Source organism: Ceratotherium simum, chromosome 21 (assembly GCF_057802395.1).
Source record: "Ceratotherium simum simum isolate JZ-2026a chromosome 21, ASM5780239v1, whole genome shotgun sequence".
In the NCBI taxonomy this organism is placed as follows: domain Eukaryota; kingdom Metazoa; phylum Chordata; class Mammalia; order Perissodactyla; family Rhinocerotidae; genus Ceratotherium; species Ceratotherium simum.
In genome coordinates this window covers 33,391,562-33,411,058 of record NC_141920.1, presented here as the reverse complement: position 1 = coordinate 33,411,058, position 19,497 = coordinate 33,391,562, and the positions used below count along the sequence as shown (strand labels likewise).

General features: G+C 42.1%; 1 protein-coding gene across 2 annotated transcripts in view; it reads right to left on the bottom strand.

Moving 5' to 3' along the window:
* Positions 1–13,712: 13,712 nt before the first annotated feature.
* SHLD1 (shieldin complex subunit 1) overlaps positions 13,713–19,497 on the bottom strand; it is a 79,522-nt gene continuing 73,737 nt past the window's right edge. For both annotated transcript variants that reach the window (XM_004433775.3, XM_087445585.1), the window contains exon 3: positions 13,713–16,478. In XM_004433775.3, coding sequence (XP_004433832.1) covers positions 16,036–16,478 — 443 coding nt within the window. In that variant the 3' untranslated portion in view covers positions 13,713–16,035. The remainder of the gene's footprint in view (positions 16,479–19,497) is intronic.

The window sequence follows — 19,497 nt, the reverse complement described above, 5'->3', positions numbered from 1 at the left end:
CTGGAAGATGAGAGAACATAGGTAGCAGATGTTGTGGGTGCCCTGCATGTATTCCCTTGGGCCTTGACATTTTGTACACACCAGCCTGGCTTCCAACTACCAGCATCTACCTCTACCTGAGGGCTTTGTCTGGTGGCTGGGGCCTGCTCTGCCCATACACACAGCAGGCCAGAAGTACAGGAGCATTAGTGCCCTCCCAGTTGCAGCCTTTGACCAAAAACTGGTGGAAATTGGTGCTTACATATCCCCACTCCCTCACTCCCTGTGCAGGATAACTAAGGCTTACAGCTACGCTGTCTCCCAGAGATCCACCGTAGGACTGAGCTCCAGTTGGCCACAGTGCTACCTTGCTTGATAATGCACCTCCTATTGTCTTCCTTCGCTCCCCTGTCTCAGTTCCCCACTCCTCTATTCAAATAAACTACTTGCACTTGAATTTGTGCCTCAGAGTCTGTTTCTGAGGGAACCTAAACTTAAACACATAGGCAATAGACAAATGCTCTGAATGTTCCTCTGGCTCATGATTTTCCATCTTGCAATCCAATCAGACAACCAGAAAGCAGAGAAGACAGGTTCTGCCAAACATTCTTAGCCCAAAAACTCAGGGGCATCTTTTCCTGGTAACAAAGAAATTCTGTGCCTTTGGGAATAGCTGTCAGTGTCAGCTCTGGCCTCATGTTGCTGTGTCCCCTTCAATGAGGTTAAAGACTTTGCAAAATCAGTGCTTTGAATAGTGCCGTTTGTCTGGGGATGTCATCTATTTTTGGTGGGTTGTAGGAAATACCTCCATATTTTATAAAAATAAAATAACTACTGGTGGCTATGTCTATGCACCAACAGAAGTTCAAGTAGGGGAATGGGGTGGTCATTTGCCTTTATGGGGATGGGGGTTCTTAGCACCCTAATGTCCTTCCCTCTAGGATGTCAGTCATGGTGGGAAGCAGGATTCCTCTCCTACTATAGAAGGGAACAAAGCCAGATGGCCCTTTCCCTGACCCTTGGCTGCTAAAGGATGGGCATATCACCCAGCCTCAGCAAATCAGATGCTCCCACCCAGGGCTTTTAATTTAGACTCAGGGACAGTTGAGAATTTTGTAGCAGCAGTGGCACCTGGGCTCCTGGGCTCAGCTGTGGTGGCCAGAGTGGCAGCAAGACCAGAGTTAGGGACATCCTAACCAGATCATCCCTGCAGCATGATTCCAGCTGTATTCCAGCTGCCCAGCCTTTCTCAGACCCCACCTGTTTTCAAAACCTGGTTCTGCAGCCTTCTAATCAATTCTGTTAGCTACTCATTACCCTTCTATTAAAGTCAGCCAGAGTCTGCTTCTGCTGTGTGCAATCCAGAAACCTGAGTGGCAGAGAGAGCGATATCCCCTAGTGCATGAAGATTCCCCTGAAGGTCAGAGACCTGGGCTCTTGTCCAGGGGGCACCTACATATCTAGATAAAGGGGCCTTTGTCTCCTTCCCTGCAGAGGGCATGACAGCATAATTGCTAAGTTCCCTTTTCTGTTCTAAAATTCTATGATTCTAGATGAAGTATTGGCCACTGAAGACTCAAAGCTACTTGACTTTCTATATGCTTAGTGGCAGGGGAAATGTTTATGGAAAAAGATGGCGTTGTGTGAAGCTCACAGATGGATCTGGTCCAAATCAAATAACCAAAGAGTGTCTTAAGTCACTGAAATAGTCAGAGTGTCTCTAGTCACTATATGTGTACATAGGTCCCCAAAGAGTTGAATGTATCTGGTAAGTACTGCTTTGGGCATGTCAAGGCCAAGAAAATCCATAGTTCATTTAACAATGTTCACAAGTGTCTGCTATCTGAATGGTCGCATTGGAGACAAAGAGAATTAGAGATGATAAGACAGTGAGAGTGCCTGGCACTTTTACATACCCAGTAACCTAAACAGTTTTGTAGCCATGAAAACAAGTCTGGGGAGTGGGAAATGTGGTCGTAATATGCATAGACCATGGAGTTTTGCGGGGGGAGCAGGAATCATTTGTTTTTAAGCACCTCCCGTGGTCACACTATAGCAAATAGGAAAAACCCACTGGAAGCATTATGGGTCAGGAAAACTTTTACAGTTAATGGTAAATCAATCTATTTAGAGAGTGGTTCAAAAACAGTTTGTAAAGGAGAGATAGACCATTATAAATTGAAAGAGGCTTAAGCCATATGTCAACCAAATGTAATGGTAGATCCTTGTTTAAATCCCAATTCAAACAAAACAACTGTAAGAAGGCATTTTTGAGACAGTTGGGGAAAATCAAACATGGACTGAGTATTAGATGATGTTAAGGAATTATTGATAATTTTCTTGGGAGTACTTAAGTCCTTATCCATTAAAGATGCATGCTGAATTTACAAGTGAAAGAAAAGAATGCCTTGGATTTGCTTTAAAATACTCTAGCACAGTACTACTCAAAGTGAGGTCTATGGATCAGTGCCAATTTACAAATTGCGTGCGGTTGGTCCGTGATAAGTACAGACATTGACAATAAGTGTTTAGAAACTGTTATAGCACTTTACATTGCCATGGCATCCAAGCAGTGATTAGCGGACTTGTCTCACTGACCAGGGTAGAGCCCAGTTTGGGTGCTGTAGAACTCGTGTGTGTGGTATGGGCATGAGCTGTCTGCTGGTGCTTGTCCATGACAGATTGGAAATTAAACAAAAGGGTCCTTCACTACTGATAGCTTAAGAAGCAATGCTTTAGCACACACACAAAAGGTGGGGGGTTGTGGTTGATGACAAAGAACGGCAGAAAGCTGATGGCTGTTGAAGCTAGGTGATAGGCACGTAGAACAATTCTCTCTACTTTTGTTAAAGTTTGAAAATCTACATCATTTGTTCTGTGTTGTTTTGGTTTTTTTTGATGAAGATTGGCCCTGAGCTAACATCTGTGCCAATCTTCCTCTATTTTATATGTGGAACACTGCCAAAGCATGGCCTGATGAGTGAGGGTGTGTAGGTCTGCGCCCAGGGTCTGAACCTGTGAACCCTGGGCCGCGAAAGCAGAGCATGGGAAGTTAACCACTACACCACTGGGCTGGCCCCATCATTTGGTTTTTAAAAAGTTGAAAAAAAAAACCCAGGCTGTCAATGGAGATATTTTCAATGCATATATTTTCAATGCATATATTTATATCTAAACATACAGTGTATATTTAATATGTGTGTATTTCAAATAAAATAATATAGAAATGACACACAGAATGTGTAGTTCATGTAGGGATTATATGTAATGGTTCAAGTAAAACTTTATTTTACAAAAGAAGTCAGGTAAACAAACAGAAAGTAATTTGCTGGATCATGAGCCAGGTGAGCTTATTATGTAATAAATTCTGATTATATAATAAACTCCTTGAGACCAAGGATCCTGTGTGATACCACTTCTGTGTCTCCACAGCACTCAGCCCAGGGTACTGCAGAGTAAATGGTGCTTAATAAACACTGGCTGAAAGGCTAAACTCAGGAAATGAATTGTTATGAACAGTAGTTTAATTCTCCATGCAATAATGCCACAATGCTCCATCAATTTGAAAATCAGTTTCCCGAATCCACCCTCATGGAGATTTGTCACAGAACGTTTGAGCCTGAGGGGACTTGGAGCTTTGCTAATGTTCTCATTTTGCAGACGGAAATGAGGCCCAGAGGAGGTAGATGAGCCTCACTGCACATCCTGCTTGTTAACGGGAGCATCATTGCCCCTGACGCCTACAATTGCTCTTCTTCTGCCATGATGTTTCTCAGAAGGTACAGAGCACCTTCCATCTCCTGATCCCATGCTCCTGGTTTAAAATTATATGGTTCAGTTGTAGGAAAAAGGGACACGTTGTCAAGCAGTCTCCACTAGGAGGCTGAACAGGAGACATGACTACAGAACAAGTTCACGTCTGATCAGTCTTTACCCAGCACTGGTCTGCTCCTAGCCTGGTGAGATAAACTCTCTGACCTTCAGAAACTTTCCATCTATTTGGGGAAGGAAGATGTACACATGTTAATACTTAGAAGTTGGTCCTGCTGTGTAGGGTTAAGGCATAAGCCCGTAGTTGGGTAGAGCCGTGGTGGTTGGAGAAGGGATGGGATGTTTTGGAGGCCATAGAGCTTGGTTGTAAGGTCTGAGGACTGAGGAGAGGGCCCAACACGTGGGTGAGAATAGCGTGGACCTGGGTTTGTTCTTCACCCTGTTGGTATTAAGGAGCCTGGAAGGTTTCTGTTGGGAAGGAATGGGATCCAGTACTGACTGGATTTAGGAAGACCAATATGGTAGCAACAGTGTGTGGGAGAGGCTGGCAGCAGGGAAAACCTTGAAGAAGGTCTTAAGGAGAAGAAAACTTGGAGCAGGTGATGGCAGTGGGAAGAGAAAGAAAAGGCAGACGTAAGAATTTTTATTTTTAAGCAAAAAAGCCCCCCAAACCCCCCAAACCAGCACTACGTGCCAGGTGCTGTTTTAAACACCATACAAATGTGAACTCATCTGAGCATCCTGAATTAGATACTATTGTTATTTCTGTTTTACAGATGAGGAAACTGAGACACAGTAAGGTTAAGTAACACGCCCAGGGACACATACTACTAGATGGTAGAGTCCAGATTCACACCCAAGCAGTCTGACTCGCGGGTCTCAGCTCGTAAGCACCACTGCATACAATAGTGGGATGTTTAGAAGTAAAAGTCATGATGATTCCACACTTTTTCAAACCTGAGTGACTTAGAAAATGTTAATGCCATTGACGGATTAGAGACATCGAATCAGTCTGTGGGAAAGAGGATACACTTGGTTTGTTATACATTTTGTTTAAGGTGACAAGGATATATCTGACTAGAATGTCCCATGGGAAATTAGAATTATAGGACAGGAGCTTGGGGAAGACATGGTTGACAGCTCTTTATTTTTAGCACGTGAAAAATGTTGTGCCACTTCACTGTGGCCTCCATGATTTCAGAGGAGAAATCTGTTGTCATTTGAGTTGATATTTGCCTATAAGTAATGCATCATTTCTCCCTGCTTTTGAGATTGCTCTTAAGGTTGCTCTTAAGATTTTTTTCTTTAGTTTTCAGAAGTTTAATTTTGATGAGGTTTTCTTTAGATTTATCCTATGTCAGATTCACTTAGCTCTTGAATCTGTAGGTTTCTGTCTTTCACCAAATGGAAGTTTTCAGCCATTATTTCTTTGAATATTTGCTGAGCCCCACAATCTTTCTCATCTCCTGGGATTCTGATGATATAGACATTAGCTCTTTTGTTACTGTCCTACAGGGTCCTTTTTTTTTTTGCTTTTTTTGGTGAGGAAGACTCGCCCTGAGCTAACATCTGTGCCATTCTTCTTCTATTTTGTATGGGAGTCACTGCCTCAGCGTGGCTGAGGAGTGGTATAGGTCTGTGCCTGGGATCTGAACTGGCAAACCCAGGCCACCAAAGTGGAGCATGCTGAACTTAACCACTATGCCACAAGGCCAGCCCACCACAGATTCCTTTTTCCCCCTAGTCTCTTTTTTCTCAGTTTCTCAGATTGAGTAAATTTGATTGAGTTGTCTTCAAGTTCAGTGATTCCATCTTTTGTCATCTCCACTCTCTACCATTGAGACCATCCAGTGAGTTTTTTATTTTGGTGGTTGTAATTTTCAGTTTTATAATTTCCACTTGGTTCATTTCTGTAACTTCTGTTTCTTTGCTGAGGTTTTCTATTTTTTCGTATGTTTCAAAGGCTTTCATAATTCTTGCTGAAACTATTTTATGGTGGCTGCTTTAAAACCTTTGCCAGATAGTTCCGACATCTGATTCATCTCACTATTGGTGTCAGTTGATTACCATTTCTCACTAAAGTTGTGATTTTCCTGGTTGTTGGTAGGACAAGAGATTTTTTATTGTATCCTGGACATTTTGCATATTTTGTTAGGATAATCTTCATCTTACATAAATCTTCTATTTTAGTAGGCAGCCACCCTGTTTAGTATTTTTTTTCTTAAGATTTACTTTTATAGGCTATAGTTTCAATGCAGTTGAGTTTTCTGAGCCCTGGCGATGCTGTTCTGGTCTACTTGGTTCTTCTGGCTCTGCTTAAGCTCCCACTGGAGCCCTACATGTGATGTCTACATGGGTGAAGTTGCTTCCCTGGGCTGCCTGGTATTGTTAGGCAGATATAGGGGGATGCCCTGGGTCAACTTCTGCCACTGTGTGGACGGCTGGGAGACACTGGGCCTGCCAGCACTACCAGTGCAGGTGGAGGGGCTGCCTGCTGTCACCTGGTGTGGGGCAGTGGATGAGCTTGGTACCTGTGTCTCGCTGTTACCACTGATGTGGGTAGATAGGACCCACTGCTGCTGGTGGGGGTAGGGCGTGTGATGGGTTGGCTCACCTGCATTTTGCTGTTGCCACTGCTGTGGGCAGATCAGTCTGCTGCTGTCTGTGGCTGTGGGGTGCAAGATGGGTTGGAAACTTATTTCTGCTTTTTGCTGCTGTTTTGAGCAGTTTGGACCTGCTACTGCCGCTGCGTATGAGTCTGCCCACTAAGTTTCTGCTGGAGTTTTCCTTTCCTGGTCCTTGAGCCAGAGAGAGCAGACTTTTCCTCTCTCCCTTCCTTCTTTCCTTCCTTCCTTGAGCCAGAGAGAGCAGACTTTTCCTCTCTCCCTTCCTTCTTTCCTTCCTTCCTTGAGCCAGAGAGAGCAGACTTTTCCTCCCTCTCTCCCTCCCTCCCTCCCTTCCTTCCTTCCTCCCTTCCTCCCTCCCTCCCTCCCTCTCTCTCTCTTTTTCTCTGTCTGTTGTTCGTTTCAAGTTGCAGGCTGGCTGGTGCCCAGGATATATGGAAGATACAAAGAAAACCCAGGGAATTCACCCTGGTGGTATTCTTCAAGTCCTGAGGTCCCTAGCCAGTCCACTTTCCTCTTCCCACATTTAAGAGTCCTTATATGATTATCTGTTGAATTCTTTCCATGGCCTTTAGTTGTATTTAAAGGGGAGAAGCCAGGAAAAGTGAGTCTATACCATCTTCTCCTGGTACTGGAAGTATACTCAGGATTTTGAGCAAAGGTTTACTTGTTTAAGCCATTGTATTAGTTGCTGATTGCTGCTATAATAAATGACCACACACTTAGTGGCTTAAAACAACACAAATTTATTATCTTTGGGTCTGGAGGTCAGAAATCCAGTAATGAGTCTGGAGGGGAAGATCAAGGTATTGGCAGGGCTGCATTCCTCTGGGGGCTCTAGGGGAGAATCCACTCCTTGCCTGTTTGAAGGAATGCTATCTGCGTTCTTTAGCTGTGGTCCCCTTCCAGCAATGGCATCACTCTGACCTCTGCTGCCATTGTCATATCTCCTTCTCTGACTCTGATACTCCCACCTCCCCCTTATAAGGACCCTTGCGATTACATCAGGTCCATCTGAATAAGCCAGGATATTCTTTCCATTTCAAGATCCTTAACTTAATCATATCTGCAAAGTCCTTTTTGCCACATAAGGTAACATATTCCCAGGTTTTAGGGATTAGGACGTGGACATATTTGAGGCCAGTCTTCTGCCTACTACATTTTTGTGTTGGTTTGTTACTTAGCCATAGATAATGGATACACCTTTGTCCCTCAGCCTCCCAGCTCGCCTCTACAGATGCAGCAAGAGTTACATCTCTTCTGTATCCCCCCAAAGGTATTTTATGCATACAAAAACATTTCTCTTTTGCCTCCATTTCCCCCCACACAAATGGTAATTTCCTACATATACTGTTTTTCTCCTTTTTTTTTCCAATTAATAATATAGTTTGGATATATTTCCACATCAGAATAAAAAGAACTTCCTTATTCTTTTTACAGCTGCATAGTAGTCCATAATGTGGATATGCCATAATTCAACAAACGACTCCTTCCTGTTGGACATTAAGGGCCCTGCTGGGGTTTGAGGGGGTGACTGACAAAGGCCTTATTTTTAAGGGAGGTGATTGCTTGTCACAGTCATGGCTGACAGGAACTTCAACTGAGGAGCAGTGGCTGTGGAGGCCATATTAGAAAGGGATAAAGAACCAGTGAGCATGGAACAAATGCAGCCACTTGACAATTTCACTGCCCTCCATAATTTACAAAGCATTTTCAGGCACATTTTTGTGTACCTATATATTGAATAGTCATTAACTTATGTGAACCTCATAAAGACTCAGAGACATAACAATCACCTATTATCTACAATTCGCAGATAAGTAAATTCAGGCCCAGGGAGGTTGAGTGACATGCCTGTGGGTACACAATGTCAGAACCAGATCTCAAGGTCTTCTCTGTCTCCAAATTCCAGTATCTCGTGTCTTAGCTATTTCCTGGATCCAGAAGATGGGAGCAAAGGGAAGAGGAGGAGCTGGACAGAAACTAACATGATTAAATGAAGGCTTTTTTTGTGCATGGGTATATATGTGTGTGTGTGTGCAATTTTTTTTTAAATAAAGGAGGCCTGTAAACATTTGATGGAAAAGGGAGAGGAAATGGGAGAGAGCTGAGGATACAAGACAGTGGGGAGAGAACGTGAAAATCAGGGAAGGGTGAGGCATTGCATCCTTGCTGCCAAGAATTCTAACCAGAGTGTCCGAGAATTCCACACCTTCCGCCCAGATGGGCCATCCACCTCTAGAGTCAGGAAGGTGGCAAGCATTAATCAGGATCCCAGGGGGATCTTGCAAAGACAATCGGAACACTTTCACAGTTCGAATACACATGAATTACATTCTCATGAAATAATAAAATGTGCTTAAGGCATCTGACACTAAATGCAAATGTTGAAGGAGGCAGAGGAAAAAATAACAGAGAGAGGAAGGATCCTAAATCTCGTGTCTTCTGTGAATGCACCACCTGGTGAGGCAGTGGTTAGAAAGGATTCACTTGGGTGGATTTGGAGAGTTCTTGGTTCAGTTGCTGGTAAAACCACTACCTCCAATGCACAGCTCTCAGGTGTCTAAGAAAAAAGCAGAGAGAGAATAAGGCCAGTGGGTTGCAAACAGGTAAACAGGCCTGACTCCTGGTCCATAAGCCTATTTGGCAACAGAATCATTTACCCCAAAGGGGCTCTCACTGGGATCACTTGCACGTGTTCTTTCTGTGAATGTAAACTTGCTCATGAAGACTGAGTTCTCTGATGCATAGGGAAAGGGATTTTCCCCTGGAGAAGAAAGTAGAGTCTGAGAGAGTTGAACACTGCCAGATGACCTGAGAGAACAGGAATAGAGAGAGGAAAAGGAAAAAAAAAGTATCTTGTGTCAAAATGCAGCAAAAAGCAAGCTGGTTTGTCATGTATTTGGATGTACACAAACCAACGTATAAATGAAATGTATCATATCTGCTTCATCTTGCTTCCACTGAAGTACTTTAAAGTAAATTACAGCCATTAAGACGTTTTACCCCTGAATCCTTCAGTATATGTCTTCAAACAATACAGATATTTTCCTACATTTTGTTTCATAAATATAAATGTTTGAGCATTGGGGTTTGCCAGCCTGGATGTGATAGGCATGGGTGAACAAGACAGAGCTCACGTTCCTTTGGCAGGGGTGGGGGATGGGGAAGTAGGGGGAGACTTAAACCATGCACTGCATTATTACATTTGTTTGGTGTAACTAAGTTATGAAGGTGAAGCTCATGGTAATCTTGGCGTATATAAAAGGGAGACCCTCCCAGCGGTGGTGGGAGGTGGAGGGAAGGTATGAAGGAGTGGTCTTGAAAGCTCTCTCTGAGGAAGGCACCCTGTGGGATGGCCCTGGGGTGGGAGGAAGGACAGCATCCTGGAGCACAGAATGGAGAAGGACAGCTTGGGGTTAAGTATGGGCTCTGGCGCCACCTCCATTACTTATTAGCACTCTGTGCCTTGGTTTCCCCCTCTGTAAAATGGAGCCAGTTAGTTAACAATGGTGTTTGAAATGAAGGTTGACACTTAGGACGCCACAATCCTACCTTAAAACATGTTGGTTAAGGAGGTGGCGTGTTGAGCAACTGAGAAGCCACTGTGGCTGCAGCAAAGAGAGTCAGGGTGAACCAATGAGCTGGGCAGAGGCCAGCTGCTAGACCAAGGGCGAAGGGAAGCATGGAAGCGGGTACGTGACAAATTCAGGTCTATATTTTAAATTTTTTAGCTACTTATTTAATTACAAAGGCCATACCTGCTTTCATTTTAGAGTGTCCATGTCCCTATATTTTTGTCACCACTAGACAGGATTCATCTTTTCAATTTTTTGCCAATCATACAAATTTAAAAATGGCGACACCTTTTAAAAACTGCATTTCTATATGACTTACATCGAGCAGCTATTCCTATTTATTGACAATTTGCATTTCTTTTGTGAAATACCTATTCATACTTAGTTCATTTTCCTATTCATTTGCCATTTTAGCATTTATTTACAGAAGCTCTTGATATATTATGACATTAAACTCTTGTTTGTTAATATCTGAGCAAATTTTTCCGTTTGTCTCTTGTTTTTCCTTTCTTTTAAAAAAATTTATTACTATAAAAATCTCATACATAGAAAAGTAGAAAGAATAGTGATCTTCCATATACTCATCAACTAGATTTTTGGTAACCTAACATTTTGTCATATCCACTTCATCTCGTTTCTGTTGAAGTATTTTAAAGTAAATTACAGACATTAAGACATTTTACCCTAAATTGTACCATGAGAGCAGGAGACCCTTCAGTATATATCTCTAAAAAATAAAGTCATTTTTTTACAAAACCACAATACCATTATCACATATATATCTTTCACTCTAAGTTTTTTATTTGTATGTAGTCAAACCTCTCGATCTTTTATTGTCTGCATTGCTACCTGTTTTAGGAAGGCCTTCCTCATGCAAAGATTATAAAAACACTTACCAATATTGTTATCTGCACATTTATAGTCATATTTTTTACATTTAGTTCTTTAATCCATCTGGAATTTATGTTTGTGTATAGTGTGAGGTGGGGATCTCACCATTTATTGAATAGTCAGGTAATTCAACATTTACCAGTGTTTTGAAATGTTACTGTTAACACATACTAAGTTTCTAGGAATATCTTCTTATTCTCTTGCTAAAAATCCTCATGTCATTTCCCATTGTTTTTTTTTTTTTTTTTAAAGATTTTATTTATTTATTTTTCCCCCAAAGCCCCAGTACATAGTTGTCTGTCATAGCTGCACATCCTTCTAGTTGCTGTATGTGGGACGCGGCCTCAGCATGGCTGGAGGAGTGGTGCCTCTGTGCGCACCCGGGATCTGAACCCGGGCCGCCGGCAGCGGAGCGCACGCACTTAACCGCTAAGCCACGGGGCCGGCCCATCCCATTGTTTTTAGAATAAAATTCAACTTCCTTATCCTGGCTTAAAAGGCCTTGGCCTACTTCTGAAAGTCATCTATCCCCCTGCCCTCTGTGCACTGTGCTCCGGCCACATGGGACTTCCTTCTGTCTGGACACCATGAGCTCATTCCAGGCTGTTTTGCACTAATTTTGCACAAGCTGATCCCTCTGCCTGGATGCTCCAACCTTTCTGCGGCTGGTACTTGTGAATCCTGCAGCTCTCAGCTCAAATTCCTTTTCATCAGTCTTTCTCAGACCACCCGGTCTAGAGACACACCCGCAGGTGCTACCATATCATCCTTCATTACCCCAGAGTACTTCTCACCTTTTGAAATGACCTTGTCTGTCTGTCACCCTCCCTAGAGGGTGAGCACCATGAGAGCAGGAGACCCTCCAGGTCTGGTTCACTTCCGTGGCCCCAGCTGTAGGGTGATGCTCAGTCCCAGTTGGAGAATGGATGAGTTGTTCGGTCAAAGAAGATAAGACTTTCATAATTTTGATAGAGGTTGCCAATTTTCCCTGAGAAAGGCTATGCCGATTTACTCCCCTGCTGATAGTCAGGCAGAGTGCTCGTCTCCTGCACCCTTGCCAGCGCCAGATTCCTTCCAACCTTTTACCATACTCCAAAATACAAAAATCAGGAAACAAAAACAAACAAATCCAAAACAACAAAGAGTACCTTATTTAAGTAAATTAAAATTTATTTAATCTCATAAATTGCAGTTCTTTATGATTGTGGTTGTGCATAATTTCATGCTTATTAGCCATTTATATATATCTTTTTTCTTACCTATCTGTTCATGTTCTTTGACAATTTTTCTATTTGATTGTTTTTCTAATGATTTATAAATTTCTGTTTGTTGAAGAAAAAGTCTCTCTGTTATGTGTTCCCGGTATTTTTCCTAGTTTTGATCTTGTTTGTGGCCTTAAAGATTTTTCCCCTGCAGAAGTTTAATATTTCTAGGAAGTCAATTTTATAAAATTTTTCCTTTATGATTTTCAAGTTTTGTGTCATTCTTAGATCTTCCCTAGTCTAAGATATCTAGATATCTCTATGTATGTATGTATCTATATCACTCATTTCCTTTTCCAGTATTTTTATGATTTGATTTTTTTACTTCAAAATCTTTAATCCACCTAGAAATCATTTTGATATCATGAGTGAGGTGAAGAATCTAGCCTTTTTTACTCTCCTACCCCAGTGTGGGGAGTCAATTACTCTAAGACCATTTGCTAAAAACTCTAACTTTTCCTTATGGATTTGAAATGCTACCTTCATCAAATGCTCAATTTCTATGTGCATTTATATCTATTTATGGACTTAATTCTTTTTCTTTGATCTGTCTACTTCTGTTTTGTTGCTGCTTTAATTAATATAGAGTTAAAACTGTTTTCATGTTTGACAAGCCTAGTCCTTTCTCTTTAATTTGCTGGCTATTCATGTACGTTTTGCTTTTTAAAAGGATTTGCACTATGGCTGCAGAGTAAAGAGAGGCAAAGTTAGATGTGGGTTGACTTGATGGAAGTTTCTTGCAGTGTTCCAGCAGATGGTGGGAGACTACTGGGTAGAATGGATTATCTATCCTATTGTATTGCAAATTTCAGTCATTTTCTGGCATACTACTTTTATAATTTTTGACATATCTACATGTTACCTGCACTATTATTAATTTAACTTTTTCACTAACTCAATTCACTTTTAAATTTTAAATACTTATATTAGGCTTATCCTATGTAATATCTGTACAAGCATGGATTAGATGTAGTAGTTATATACTTTTCTAACACATTAAATTGAATAGATGACAATGAAAATAAACATTGCGCATGTGGTGCCTAAAATTATTTTGTGTGCTACCAGCAGTTTGAGAAACACTGGTCTGAGCAAACCACTCTGATCAGTTCTCCAGATGAAAATCTCCACTCAGAAGACGGCCACCTGGGCTGGCTGGTACTACCTGTTGCTTGAGCCGGATGCTGGGGGCACAGGTGGGTTCAGTTTGTGAAAATCATTGAGATGTTCACTTATAAACACTCTTCTGTGTGATTATTATAATCCAATAAAAAATTTTAAAAGTAAGCTTTAAAAAGTTTTAAAAGTATTGCTGTCTTGCTTTGTGCTAATAAGTGGTAATAAGATCTATTACATGCGCCCTTACACAGGTCATGCAAAGAAATAGACTGATGAAGTAAGTTACACAAACTTTAAACACTGGGAGCAGTTCTCTTGGGAGTTCTGATGTTCCTGCCAGCAAATCCATCCTCACAAAGACCCCTGAGAAGGACCACAGATGATATCACTGGCCCGTCAGAGCGTTCACAGGATAAGATGTCGGTGGAGTGATCCGTAGGGCAGAATTAGACAATGATGCCAAACGCCAGAGCCTCAATATCCTTATCTCTTAGTCTTTATTAAAGGTAAACAGAGATACATGGAAAATACCATGCTAACCTCATGAAGATCAAATTAAGGAGCGAGATTGCAGAGAATCAAATATCTTGTACTTACCTGTCACAAGCACTTACTCAGATACAACCAAACACACACCACACTCTTTTTTTACCCTACGGTGATTCTGGCTTTTAGACTTCACAATTCTCTGCTTTCAGAGTCTACCTCTTGCTGAGGACCCTCAGCACTGATATTAATAAAGGTTACAAAATTCTTGATACTAAAATCTCACTGCCAAACAGAAGCCGCTACTTCCCCACATGGAGATTCAAATAGCTTATATCTTTTGTCCTTTAAAAACTATAAAATAATCCAGTTGCTTTCCGTTGGTAGCCAGGGAAACTAATCTCCAATATTTCAGTGACTACACGATACTAAAAATGACAGCAATCTTCAAGGCACCCATTAATTTGCTTCACATTAAAAAACAATCAAACTTGTGACCTTAAAATTCAACCTGTAGATTTTCAATTATAAGTTCCACTGGCTTCACAATTATTTGGGGGCCAGTTGAATAGGAGAAGATTATGAAGGAAGAAGTGGACAATTGCTTGTCAGAGGAAAACCTGGAGCCTTGTTTTCTCAAGTATCTCTCAAAGACCCATTCATTTCCTATTTCCTACATGTAGCTCTCCTTCCAGCGGTGCCTCTGCACTTCAGCGTGGGACACTGTTTCTTACCTCTGATCTTCCCAGAACTGGAAGCCTTAGTTTATAACACCTGACCTTTAAAAGGCTTCTCTCTCCATACAAGAGTCCCCAAGAGACCTGTGTGGGAGGGCACACTCACTTTCAATGTACACTTTTAGGCTGATCTATTTGCATAATCCACTTTCTGGAAAGCTATGGTGTCTTATGCCAATTAAATTTCACCTAAAGTTTCTCAAAATCTAACTGCACAGCATTGCCAACTTCTCTTGTTGTTCCCCCAAACAAGTGATATAACCCTTTCCGTCAATGGAATTGGTTTGAAGAACTGTCGAGGTCGGGATTAGTACGAGGCTTCCAATGACAGTGTCAGAGAGCTTGGTGCCAGGTGAGGTCATTCCACCAACCGAGTCTCAAAGGGGGGTTCAGGACACGGCCGTGGAGCAGAGCATCTGCCAGTGCAAGCCTGCACCGGCTATTTAAAGCCTCTCCCTGGCGAGGCAGAGCTCAGACCTAAAGGTCGGGGGCAGGATGGCAAGGAGGACCTGTTCGTGGCAAACGTTTGCAGATGGAGCTCAGGGCGTCAGAAGCAAGAACAGGACAGGGGCAAGGGGCCAACCATTCAGAGGGTGACATAGGGTGCTGGCAGCAGGCAGGCAGAAGGCAAAAATGATGAGAAGAAGGAGTCCACTTGGTCAGGAGTCCTTTTTCTCTTCTACCACAAATTGACAAGGCCGCATCGTGTCAGCCTAGCACGTCACAACGGAGCTTACACATACTTTGGGGGGCGGCGCACATTTGTTTTCTTCTCATTTTTCACATTTGCAATCTGATGAAGGTGAAGAGACTTTTTTTAATTTGTGAATCTTAGCTGTTATTTTAGGTGGTCCAAATGTTCCTTCCACACCCAGTTAGTATTATAAAACAGGGAATTCTGGCTTTGGAGAGGCAAGGGTATGATTAAGATGTGATGCATTTTCTGGAACCGTATTTAAATCTTTTTATTATTTTGGGACGTATGTTCTCAATCACATGGTTGCAGTTTTACAACTTGGTATAATTCTTATACATGATTCAGCTTTGGGCTTTGTAACCTTCAAAAAACTCATCTGACAGAAGCGTGTTCGCCTAGGTCATGTTCTCCCAGAAGTAGACTCTGAGTCAAGGATTCAGGTAAAAGAGATTTATTAAGGAAAGGCTCCCAGGAGACACCAGTAAGTGAAGGGCAGAAGGAGGACAGGGAAAGAGAAGGAACTGAGCAAGAGTATGATTTCGTGTTAAGTCCTAGCCGTGGCCTGATCCAGAGGGGAGCTCCAGAGACTAAATTACGCCTCAGAGCATGCCCTTCCCTGAGGCAAGAAAGCTGGGACTTTGGACTCCCAAACCAGTCAGTCACTGGTCTTAGGTCAAAGGGAGTGGTAGGATGGGGTGGGAGGTGTGGTGGCCATGGGAACCCCAGACCCTGCTGGTTCTCCATATGGGCTGAACTGCTTCCAGCACCAGGTCACTGGCGGCTGGGCACACAGAGCTGGCAAGGGAGACCCGAGGGGATGTGGGTGGTGCACCAACAGCGTCGGCCACAGGGCCATCCTCCATGGTGCCTGCTCTCACCACCAGGCACCAGTCACAGGTCTTTCAGCACGTTCTGCTGCAAGAGGAAATGAAGAACCTCTTTTGAAAGCCCTGGAATCGGCTTTTCATCCTCCAGAGACACACTTCCTTCTCCCGATGCGTAGAAGTGGGCGTCCCTGGAATGCCTCCGTAAGACTGAGCAGCCGTCCTGGTTGAGGATGATCCGGGCCATTTGAAAACTGCGGAGGGCATACTTCTGGTTCTCCTGGCCCTTCAGTTCATTGATTTTCTGAGACAGACACTGGCAGACAGATGTGGAGAGTGGGTCTCCGGAGGCTGGCTGTGGACGGCCAAACATTTCATAGAATCTATCCAGGGATTTCCGAAGGCCATCATCCTCTTCCTTGGTCTCTGGTTGGCCCTTTACAGGAAGGTCAAGCCAGAAGTTCTCAGAGGTCCAGGAGTCATTTTGTGCAGCATTTAGGTTACTGCTGTCTGCAAGACAAAACACATTCCAATACTCGAACACACATTCAAAAATATCAGAAAGCCAGCCAAGAGCAGATCATGTCTCTTTTCAATTCAACACACTTACTGCTCCTGGGTAACTGGCAGTGGGCAGAATCAGCTGATTTCAGAATCCGTTCCCACCATCCTGGGGTTATGCTACTTGTTTGCTCAAAACAAGAACATCTTACTTGCATGTTTCAGGGGTTCTTAACCTGGGGTCCTTGTATAGAACCTTGTTCAGGGTGGCTGTGAACTTGGATGGAAAAAAAGAAAATCTTATCTTTATTTTCACTACCTCCATCTGAAATTAAGCATTTTCTTCCATGATGAATGTAGGCAACAAATCTATTAGCAGCAGTACCTGTGATTTTGTCACCAATAGATCACAGCAATTTTCATATCACATTATAGTTTGTTGAAGATGTTTTGAAATATCATTTATGCCTATCACTATGCCATGGACTGAACTGTGTCCCTCCAAAATTCATATGTTGAAGCCCTAGTCCCTAATGTGAGTGTATTTGGAGATGGGGCTTTTAGGAGGTTATTAAGGTTAAGTAAGGTCATAAGGGTGGAGCCCTAAGGTGATAGGTTTGGTGGCCTTGTAAGAAGAGGGAGAGATCTCTCTCTCCATGCACACACACCAAAGAAAGGCCATATGAGGACACAGAGAGAAGCCAGCTGTCTGTAAGCCAAGAAGAGTCCTCACCAGAACCCAACCATGCTGGCACCCTGATCTCAGACTTCCAGCCTGCAAAACTGTGAGAAAATAAATTTCTGTTGTTTAAGCCCCCAGTTTATGGTATTTTGTCATGGCAGCCCAAGTAGACCAAGATACACTACTTTGAAATCACCATAGTTATTAGTCCTGACACTAGATCTTATTATTTAAGCATTAATAAAAAAGCACATATTCATTACAATATCATAATTTTTTCTTTCAATATTTTAATAACTAACTATATTTCAATATTTTTTCTTTGATAATCCTATATATTCTGCTTTATGCATTTAAAAGCTTTATTCTGAGCAAAGGTCAATGGGCTTCACCAGATGCCAAAGGGATTCATGGCAGAAACATGGTGAAGACCCCTAATGTAGACAGTTCTAGGTATTCACACAGTTCAGGTATTTTCTTCCTCTACTCCCCACAATAATCCTATAGACTCTTTATCTCCAAATTAAAATCACCACCTTTGTGTTTTTTAAAGGAGGAGTAACAAATAAACTTAGTGATTTAATAATAGACAATAAGAGACCAGAACTGGAGCCAAACCCCAGTTCTCCATCTAACTTTCTGTACCTCTCTGGGCACCCTAATTCTTAACATAGGAATCTCTTAAGTCCACTGAATCAAAGAATTTTCTTATCAATGTGTTCTAGAAAAGATTACACAAATAATTAATTTTTAAGTTGCAGAATTCCTTATACAGCCACCAGTTTTATTCTTTAAAATTTATACTTTAGGGCTGGCCCAGTGCCGTAGTGGTTAAGTTTGCACGCTCCTCTTTGACAGCCTGCAGTTTGTGGGTTCGCATCCCGGGCGCAGACCTACACACCACCAGCCAAGCCATGCTGTGGCAGTGTCCCACATACAAAATAGAGGAAGATTGGCATAGATGTTAGCTCAGGGCCAATCTTCCTCGCCAAAAAAAAAAAAAAATTTATACTTTAAATGAAAATACTATATTTTCCTTTTTTCTCTCTGATATAAGCCTTAATAAATTACCAGCTTTAATTTCACACTCACACCACAAACTCAATTAGTAGTTATAACAAAAATATTTGTACTTGCTAAAGATGAAGAAAGTTGTGTGATGCAATAAGTGGAGTTTTAGAAAAGGAGCTGAGATTTGGGGTTTTGACACTAGTTTTGTTACCAGCTAGATATGTCACCTTGAACAAGTCATACCACCTTTCTGAGCTTCAGCCTTCTCATCTACCAAACAAGAGGTTTACTAAGAGATCTCTCTTCTAGAACTTCAATGGCAATACAAGGAACAGAGAAGTGGATAATCCAAAACATCAGAGCATTCAAAAAGAATGTGGACACGTGTTCTGTGTGACACACGCAGGTCCCCACAGGGACAAGCATTCATTGATTCAACACACAATTAGCCCAACAACAAAGCACTTAGGAGGAGCAGAGGCCAGCTAGAAAAGGATCCCCCGGTCAAATGTGGAACAACGTAGGCATCAAAATAAATAATGAGAGTAACAGATGATAACCCATTTATTAAAACAGAAAACCACGAATCCATAAAATAATTCAATTTTAATGAGGAACAGAATATTTACAATGAAGTCTCAGAGTACTTTCCTCTAAAATACTTACTAACTACAAAGGGGAAAAGAATAACTTTATAGTGGATAAGACTGGCAAATGCCACCTTAATCAAGTGATCTGAGCGAGCACCATCAGTAATGGGACAAATGGAAATCATGTGCCACTTGACCAGATGCAACGGGAAGACCCAGCATCACTTCTCTGATAGTCTTGCCAAAAGCGCATCACTGGAACCCAATCATAAGGAAGCGTTAGGCAAAACCTAATTGAGGAACGTTCTACAAAATGACTGGCCTGTACTCTTCAGAAGGGCCAAGGTCATGAAAGCCAAAAAAACACTGAGCAACTGTTCCAGACTGGAGGAGGCTAAAGACACACGACAACCAAACGCACACGTGATTTTCAACGAGATCCTTTTTGCCATAAAGAACATTCCTGGGACCCTTGAATGGGTCTGAGGAATAGATGTCTGAGGATTAAATCACTTGTAATTTTTCCTGATTTTGATGGTTTCACGGGGTTATGTAGGAGAATGTCCTTATTGTTAGGAAAACCAGAGCATCAAGTTGGCAACTTAGTCTCAAATAATTCATGAAAAAAAAAAAAGTTATCTGTATTGTACTTGCAAGTTTTCTCTGAGTTTCAAGAAAAAATTAAAATAAACCTCTGGAGGGATAATTGTTAAAACTTCCTTTGGCGGCCACTTTAATATTAAAA